The sequence below is a fragment of the Nerophis ophidion genome, linkage group LG21 (assembly GCF_033978795.1).
Source record: "Nerophis ophidion isolate RoL-2023_Sa linkage group LG21, RoL_Noph_v1.0, whole genome shotgun sequence".
In the NCBI taxonomy this organism is placed as follows: domain Eukaryota; kingdom Metazoa; phylum Chordata; class Actinopteri; order Syngnathiformes; family Syngnathidae; genus Nerophis; species Nerophis ophidion.
Window position 1 is genome coordinate 35,225,416 of NC_084631.1, and position 9,415 is coordinate 35,234,830.

At 35.9% G+C, this 9,415-nt stretch overlaps 1 protein-coding gene across 1 annotated transcript in view; it reads right to left on the bottom strand.

Annotated features, from left to right (window-relative positions):
* The window catches only part of LOC133540045 (glutathione S-transferase A-like), a 16,696-nt gene extending 7,281 nt beyond the window's left edge, over positions 1-9,415 (bottom strand). Inside the window, exons 1-5 of the mRNA XM_061882519.1 lie at positions 9,140-9,415; positions 5,144-5,209; positions 4,976-5,081; positions 224-339; positions 69-151 (exon numbers count right to left, since the gene is read on the bottom strand). Coding sequence (XP_061738503.1) covers positions 69-151; positions 224-339; positions 4,976-5,081; positions 5,144-5,209; positions 9,140-9,307 — 539 coding nt within the window. The 5' untranslated portion in view covers positions 9,308-9,415. The remainder of the gene's footprint in view (positions 1-68; positions 152-223; positions 340-4,975; positions 5,082-5,143; positions 5,210-9,139) is intronic.

Genomic DNA, 9,415 nt, shown 5'->3' on the forward strand with positions numbered 1-9,415 from the left:
GACTTAAGAGTTTTGTCACAGCACCAATCAAACGGGTCTGTTGAAGCACAAATGAATTTCCGCCTTACCCATATCGGAAAAGATTCGCCACCGTTGGGAAAACAGCCACATCAGCCAATGAGAAGTTGGGGCCAGCCAGGTAAGGTCCCGCCTACAAAGAGCGGGCAGGTGACGGAGCGTCCAGACAGGAAGGAGGGATATTTCTGTGTGTTTGGCAACAAACCTGCAGGTAACCCTCCCACAGGTGGAGCTCGGTGGCCAGGGCCTCGCAGTTTCTCTTGAAGGCCGACTCGTGCCGCTCGTCTTCGGGCACCGACCACTCGTAGTAGATGACTGCGACTGCAAGGCAAGACGGCAGCTTTTTGTGTTGCCATGGTGACCAACACAACGACAGACCTAGAACGCACTTGTCACGGGCTTTAATCTAATGTGAGGTAACGAATGTTGACCTTTCCTATAATCCAGGGGTAGGGAACCTATGGCTGTAGAGCCAGATGTGGCTCTTTTGATGACTACATCTGGCTCTTAGATAAATCTTAGCTGACATTGCTTAACACGATAAGTAATTAATAATTACGATGGTAATCACAGTGTTAAAAATAACGTTCAAATCATAAAACATTGTCATGCATTTTAATCCAACCATCCGTTTTCTATCGCACCTGTCCAAGATGTCGCATTGATGGTAAAAAGTAATATATCTATTATTGGTTAAATTTAAAATAACATTGTTATTAAAAAGAGTAAGAGACTTATTTATACTCTAAAAATGTTGGTCTTGTCAAGACCTGGACTATGGTGTGGTTTGTTTTTCTGTGGTGCAAAGTGATTGGAACGGACATGGCGTGAAGGTAATGACATCTTTAATCTTAACTCAAAAATATTACAAAAACAAAGGGTATAAACAAAAGGCGCTCTCAGTGGAAGTTAAAAACTTGGCTATGAAAACTAAAACTCGCACAATGGGAGAACTATGAACATAAAATAAAACTTACAAACTATGGCATGAAAAACGTACTTGGACCGAGAAAGAGCATGGATCATCGGCATGGATAACATAGGTGTGTAGGAGGTGATAGAGGGTGAGTAGAAGGTGATGTCGCCAGGCTGGCTGCCTGGCAACTGCAGGCTTAAATGGTGACGTGGTGATTGACAACAGGTACATGAGTTCAAGTGAATCAGGTGTGTGAGTTGTGAAAACAGGCGAACTGATTGGTAGTCATGGAAACAAAAACAAACCAGGGTGCGCAAAAACAGGAACTAATGGAGTCAAAAACAAAACAGAACATGATCACAAAGAAATGAGAGGTCTTACTTAAAAATGCCCGCATTTAGTTGTATTCAGTGTTTAAAAAATATTATATTGCTCTCACAGAAATACATTTTGAAATATTTGGCTTTCATGGCTCTCTCAACCAAAAAGGTTCCCGACCCCTTCTATAAAACAGTTAAATAGGATGCCAATAAGTATGTGTGTAGTATATTGTATTAAGTGTTCATTCCAAATAAAACATGTTTTAGTTCTTTCCGTCATCAGAACAAACTAGAAGTTCTCATTAAAGATTTCCAATATGAATACATGACACTATGTGGTTTATTGTCTGTTGATTTGTGGACCTAAATAACACTTTTTATAATGTATCCATCCATCCATTTTCTACCGCTTATTCCCTTTCGGGGTCGCGGGGGGCGCTGGCGCCTATCTCAGCTACAATCGGGCGGAAGGCGGGGTACACCCTGGACAAGTCGCCACCTCATCGCAGGGCCAACACAGATAGACAGACAACATTCACACTCACATTCACACACTAGGGCCAATTTAGTGTTGCCAATCAACCTATCCCCAGGTGCATGTCTTTGGAAGTGGGAGGAAGCCGGAGTACCCGGAGGGAACCCACGCATTCACGGGGAGAACATGCAAACTCCACACAGAAAGATCCCGAGCCTGGATTTGAACCCAGGACTGCAGGACCTTCGTATTGTGAGGCAGACGCACTAACCCCTCTGCCACCGTGAAGCCCTTTTTATAATGTAAAGTAGGGAATTTTCACCAATGGTGTATGAACAATACTTTTTTATTTGTAAAAAAAGATAAGAAAAAGTATGTTTATTTAAATTACCGTACACAAAGTGTATTAAATCCAAATAAAACATGTTTTAGTTCACTTTTTAGGGAGGTGTTTAGGGCACGTCCGACCGGGAGGACGCCACGGGGAAGACCCAGGACACGTTGGGAAGACTAGTGAAGTGAAGTGAATTATATTTATATAGCGCTTTTTCTCTAGTGACTCAAAGCACTTTTACATAGTGAAAACCCAATATCTAAGTTACATTTAAACCAGTGTGGGTGGCACTGGGAGCAGGTGGGTAAAGTGTCTTGCCCTAGGACACAACGGCAGTGACGGGGATGGCGGAAGCGGGGATCGAACTTGGAACCCTCAAGTTGCTGGCACGGCCACTCTATCAACCGAACTATACCGCCCCTATGTCTCCCGGCTGGCCTGGGAATGCCTTGGGATCCCCCGGGAAAAGCAGGACCAAGTGGCTGGGGAGAGGGAAGTCTAGGCTTCCCTGCTTAGGCTGCTGCCCCCGTGACCCCACCTCGAATAAGGGGAAGAAGATGGATGGATGGATGGATTTCCAATAAGAATATATGACACAATGTGGTTTGTTGTCTATTGATTTTTGGACCAAAATAACGCTTTTTTTTATAATGTAAGGTAGGGAATTTTCGATCAATGGTGTTTGCAAAATAAAAATAAAAAAACAACAAAAAAAGATACCAAAAAGTATGTTTATATTCAATTATATCAAGTGTACTAAATCCAAATAAAACATGTTTTATGTCACTTTTATCATCATAACAAACTGGAAGTCCTCATTAAAGATTTCCAATAAGAATATATGACACTATGTGGTTTGTTGTCTATTGATTTTTGGACCAAAATAACACTTTTTATAATGTAAGGTAAGGAATTTTGACTAATGGTGTATGAAAAATACGAATAAAAAAAACACAAAAAGTCACCAAAAAGTATTACGGTATATAACGTGTAATAAATTGAAATAAAACATGTTTTAGGTTAGTTTTGTCATCATAACAAACCAGAAGTCCTCATTAAAGATTGTCAATAAGAATATATGACACTATATGGTTTGTTGTCTTTTGATTTTTGGATCTTAATAACACTTTTTATAATTTAAGGTAAGGAATTTTGACCAATGGTTTACACAAAAAGACAAAAAAACAGCAAAAACAGAATGACATAAATATATTGATATTTAAATATATCAAGTTTAATAAATAAAACTAAAAGATGTTTTTCGGTCACTTTTGTCATCATAACATAATGGAAGTCCTCATTTAAGATTTCCAATAAGAATATATGACACTATGTGGTTTGTTGTCTATTGATTTTTGGACCAAAATAACACTTTTTATAATGTAAGGTAAGGAATTTTGACTAATGGTGTATGAAAAATACGAATAAAAAAAACACAAAAAGTCACCAAAAAGTATTACGGTATATAACGTGTAATAAATTGAAATAAAACATGTTTTAGGTTAGTTTTGTCATCATAACAAACCAGAAGTCCTCATTAAAGATTGTCAATAAGAATATATGACACTATACGGTTTGTTGTCTTTTGATTTTTGGATCTTAATAACACTTTTTATAATTTAAGGTAAGGAATTTTGACCAATGGTTTACACAAAAAGACAACAAAACAGCAAAAACAGAATGACATAAATATGTTGATATTTAAATATATCAAGTTTAATAAATAAAACTAAAAGATGTTTTTCGGTCACTTTTGTCATCATAACATAATGGAAGTCCTCATTTAAGATTTCCAATAAGAATATATGACACTATGTGGTTTTTTTACCTCGTGATTTCTGGACCTTACACTTTTTATAATGTAAGGTAAGGATTTTTGACCAATGGTGTGCACCAAATAAATAAAATAAAATGTCAGAAAGTAAGTTTATATTCAATTATATTAAGTGTAATAATTCAAAATAAACATGTTTTAGGTCACTTTTGTCACCATAACGAACTGGAAGTCCTCATTATAGATTTCCAATAAGAATATATGACATTATGTGGTTTGTTGTCTGTTGATTTTTGGACCTTAATAACACTTTTTTTTGTAATGTAAAGTAAGAATTTTTGACCAATTGTGTGCACCAAATAAACAGCAAAAATAAAATGCCAAAAAGTAAGTTTATATTCAATTATATTAAGTGTAATAATTCAAAATAAACATGTTTTAGATCACTTTTGTCACCATAACAAACTGGAAGTCCTCATTATAGATTTCCAATAAGAATATATGGCACTATGTGGTTTGTGGTCTATTGATTTTTGGACCTTAATAACACTTTTTTTTGTAATGTAAGGTAAGGATTTTTGACCAATGGTGTATGAAAAATACAAATAAAAAAAACAACAAACATAAGATACCAAAAAGTAAGTTTATATTCAATTATATAAAGTGAAATAAATCCAAATAAAACATATTTTAGGGCACTTTTGTCATCATAACAAACTAGAAACCCTCATTAAAGATTTCCAATAAGAATATATGACACTATGTGGTTTGTTACCTCGAGATTTTTTAACCTTAATAACACTTTTTTATAATGTAAGGTAAGGAATTTTGAACAATGGTGTACGAAAAATAAGCAGCAAAAACAAGATGCCAAAAAGTAAGTTTAAATTCAATGATATCAAGTGTAATAATTCTAAATAAAACATGTTTTGGGTCACGTTTGTCACCATAACAAACTGGAAGTCCTCATTAAATATTTCCAATAACATCTGTGTTGAGTAGGACTTTATTATGACGTATTCATTGTAGCTTACTGTAAAGTGATTTTGGACTTTGTTCCTCGTGCATGAACAAAACTGAAGGTTTCGTGTGTTTTATACACGGTGGAGGTAAGCCGTGATGGAAAGGAAGGTCTTACACAGTTTGTCGTAGAAGGTGATCCCCTCGAACATGCGCTGGTACACCAGAGCTTGCTCCGCTGCGCCATCTGGGAGCAGCTTGCTCCCCTGACACTTGAACTGACTCTGAGTAAACAAAGTGCAGGTTTCAACACGCTCACGCCTCATCACTCGCTCTTTTCCTTTACCTCCAGGTAGAAGCAGGCTGCATAGGATTCATTCAGGATGTTGTCGCCATGTTTGAAAGTTGGAAGCTGTAACAAAAAACGGTGATATTATTAGAGGTTTTTGATATTATTAGTATTATGTTAACAGCATGAAGAAACAGAAGCTCCAGACGTTTTGTTGAGGATTGATGTTCCTACTTTTGAATTTAGTTTTATTTGTTTACACTTCTACCTTCACTTAGGTTTGTTGGACTGAAAACATAAATTATTATTATTATTATTGTTATTGTAATGTAAAACATGTTTATTCCACATAGAACCGTGTTGAGTAACTCCTGAGAGGATTTGCGTGCTTAATAAGGAGGTTAATAATTCTACTCATGCAATTTTATTTTTAAATTTGATCACATTTATTGAAATAAAGTCAAATACAGGTATTATTAGAACACATAACGGGCATAATTTAAGAATTGTAATAATGGTATTCAAACAACTCATAAGTATGATGGAAAATAATAAAATAATGTGTTTATTTAATCAAACAAAGCAAAGAAGTGAGGGCCATTTTGCTAGTTTCTACCTTTAAAACCAGTAAAAAAAAAAAAAAAAAAATTCAAAGAACTACAAATTACCATTTTGGCAGACTGAAATGCTAACAGTTAGCAAGCTGGCCAGGAAGCATAAAAGTAACGACAAATATTAGCAAAATGAGCAAAAAAACGCTAGCGTGGTAACATTACTATGCTGTCATGCCAACAATAGCAAGCATACATTTAACAGTAGCAACAAAACTACATAACACTTATGTGCATTTCTGCTAAATTAGCTAAAACAATCTAGCACGCTGTTGTTATCATTTTAAAATGCTAACTGCAACATGTGCCAAGTACCAAAATACATTACTCTGAAGTGTGTACATGAAAAATGCTTAAAATGCAACAATACGTATACGTAATGATAACTAGAGATACAAAAAAAGCAGATAAATGGAGGGGAAGAAAGAGAAGCAACCTACATTAACCTTGTAGATTGTTATAGTAACAATAGGTTAAACTTTGTCAGTGTGCCGTGTGTTACCCAGTTTACCCTGGGGCAACAACATTAATATGTTTGATGAAGTGTGATTATATGCATGAGTGTATGTATGTATATGTACTTGTATATGTACAGTATATGTGTGTTTGTACAGTGAATGTATATGTACATGTATGTGTATATGTATGTTTGTACAGTGAATGTATATGTACATGTATGTGTATATGTGTGTTTGTACAGTGAATGTATATGTACATGTATGTGTATATGTATGTTTGTACAGTGAATGTATATGTACAGTACGTGTATATGTGTGTTTGTACAGTGAGTGTATATGTACATGTATGTGTATATGTATGTTTGTACAGTGAATGTATATGTACATGTATGTGTATATGTATGTTTGTACAGTGAATGTATATGTACAGTACGTGTATATGTGTGTTTGTACAGTGAGTGTATATGTACATGTATGTGTATATGTATGTTTGTACAGTGAATGTATATGTATATGTATGTGTATATGTATGTTTGTACAGTGAATGTATATGTACAGTACGTGTATATGTGTGTTTGTACAGTGAATGTATATGTACAGTACGTATATATGTATGTTTGTACAGTGAATGTATATGTACAGTACGTGTATATGTTTCAGAGAAGCTAAGTCGGCGACCTGCTCAGTTACTTTACACTCTGCTAGGCGGCAAAACAATGTCAACATTATTAATGGATGATAATAATATATTCATGGAATGTAATAATTAACAAATGGAAATAATTTAAATAATATTGAAATGGGTATTAAACATGTTAATTGTTGATTTCTCAAAGTAATAAAACTGTTAGTATACTACTGTAACCATGACCAGTATTAATGATACAACGGCGATCAGTTTATCATTAATAAGCTAGCATGATAGAAATTCTAACTGTTAAATAAATATATTATGTAATAAATATTGTTGTATAAGTACATTATATAATGTGACGTTTTATTATTGGCACATTCCTGATACAACAACATATCAGATACAATTTAGTATATTTATAAAAAACATAGCAACTTAGAAATGATTATGCACTGCGATGAGGTGGCGACTTATCCAAGGTGTACACCGCCTTCCGCCTGAATGCAGCTGAGATAGGCTCCAGCGGTCCCCCGCGACCCCAAAAGGGACAAGCGGTAGGAAATGGATGGATGGATGAAATGATTATCAATATTATGTTGCAAGCTTAACATTTTTTTTTTTACATAAAAGTTGATTTCTTAAGGAGAAACCCAAATTCTCCACGCTGGTTTAATATCAAATTATTAATAACTTCTTTGACGATGACAAGCTCGTAATTTTTTTATTCTTATCGGACAAATTAAGTGGTTTTAGATAAGCCCATTTTTAAAATATATATTATTTCAATTGTATGGAAAGAATAATCGGTAGAAGTGGATGGATGTTATTACTTTTAGTTATATTTATCATCTGCGATGAGGTGGCGACTTGTCCAGGGTGTACCCCGCCTTCCGCCCGATTGTAGCTGAGATAGGCGCCAGCGCCCACCGCGACCCCAAAAGGGAACAAGCGGTAGAAAAATGATGGATGGATTTGTGTTGTCCCTTTTTATTTAACATTTTTAGTTTACATAAAAACAATAATGGCTCCCCCTTGTGAATGTTTGAAATATTGCAATATTTTGGAAGTGCCTTAATTTTTTTTGTGCATATTTTCAATATGTTGTCTGTATGTTCAATTAAACATATACCGTATTTCCTTGATTTTCCGCATGCCTCGTTTTACCGCCGGGTCGAACTCGTTTCGCAAAATAATTAGCGAATGCTTAGAATTAGCGCATGCTTAGAATTACTGCCGGGTCAAACTTGTTTAGCAAAATATCAATTTTTTTTTATATAGCCCCAAATCACAAATGTCTCAAAGGACTGCACAAATCATTACGACTACGACATCCTCGGAAGAACCCACAAAATAATTAGAATATGCCTCGTTTTACCGCCGGGTCAAACTCGTCACGTCACGAGTGACACTTCACCTTGACAACAACAGTTTTCTAAACTGGACTTTCAATCGAAGCAGGAGGTAATAATAAAGGAAGATCTCCATCGAGACAGAGAGACTTTTAAAACTGAAGTAAGATACGGAAGACTTCTATACACAAGTTATCGATGCTTTTGTTCAGGAACGGCGCATGGACTTCATTTATAAGTAAAGGTAAGAACATAACTCTTTTTTTATTAAATATGCTTTTCATGATGGTATCCTTACATCACACTCAATTGTTTACTGCATGCCTTTGGTAAGTGAAAAAATGTTTAAAAATAATTGGCGCATGCTAACTTTTACCGCATGCCTTTGGTAAGCGCAGGAGTGAGAAGAAGTTTTGAATTAATTAGCGCCCGGGGGGCAATTCAAGGAAATACGGTACATACAATCAGCCTCCATTGATGCTACGTTCAAGTTCACTCGGATCTTTCCAAGTCCAAAACACTTAATATCCCCTTTTTTCCCCTCAGAGTGCTAAGATGTATAAATATAATCGTATTAGTTCTATCCAACACAACACATGTGACTATCTTGACAAAACCACAACAGATATTTATATTCTAATTATTGTTTTGAGAAGCGGGGGTTTTTTTTTTTAAAGGGCCAATGCGCATGCGCACTCACTTAACCTAGTTGAACATTCAAATAGTTCAAAGAATGTATAAAAGGAGCTTACTAAGAAACAAACATGAGCCGAATGACATTGATGTATCCGATTATTCCCCCAGTGTTCAAATAATGTTTAGCAACAAATTATTTATTGGGGAAAAAAACAAACACTGAAAGTTTTGAATGGACTCTGGTGGTGACGTCACAGAGAAGAGTGTTACCGCTCGCATGGCAACCTGTAGTCTTGAGTTAATCTTTATTAAAGGAACACATTCGACAAAAGTGCCGTCTTTTTTTTATTTTTTGTTTTTATTACCTGTCCTCTGGGGTTTTGGGCTAAAACGCCGGGTGACTTGTGCTCGTTTTTGTCGAAGGAAAGCAGCGTATTCTTGAAGCCTTGCAGGTTCTTCTCCTCCAGGGCGATCATGACTCTCCAGCACGGAGCAGACCCGGAGCCCCAATACAGATGCATATCTTCGGCCATGGCGTAGAGAGAAGGTCCGCAGCCTGGACGGTGAAAGTGGAGAGTTTGGACACGTAGCGACACGTCACGTCCTCAAAACAACATTGATAAGATTAATATTCTTCTTCA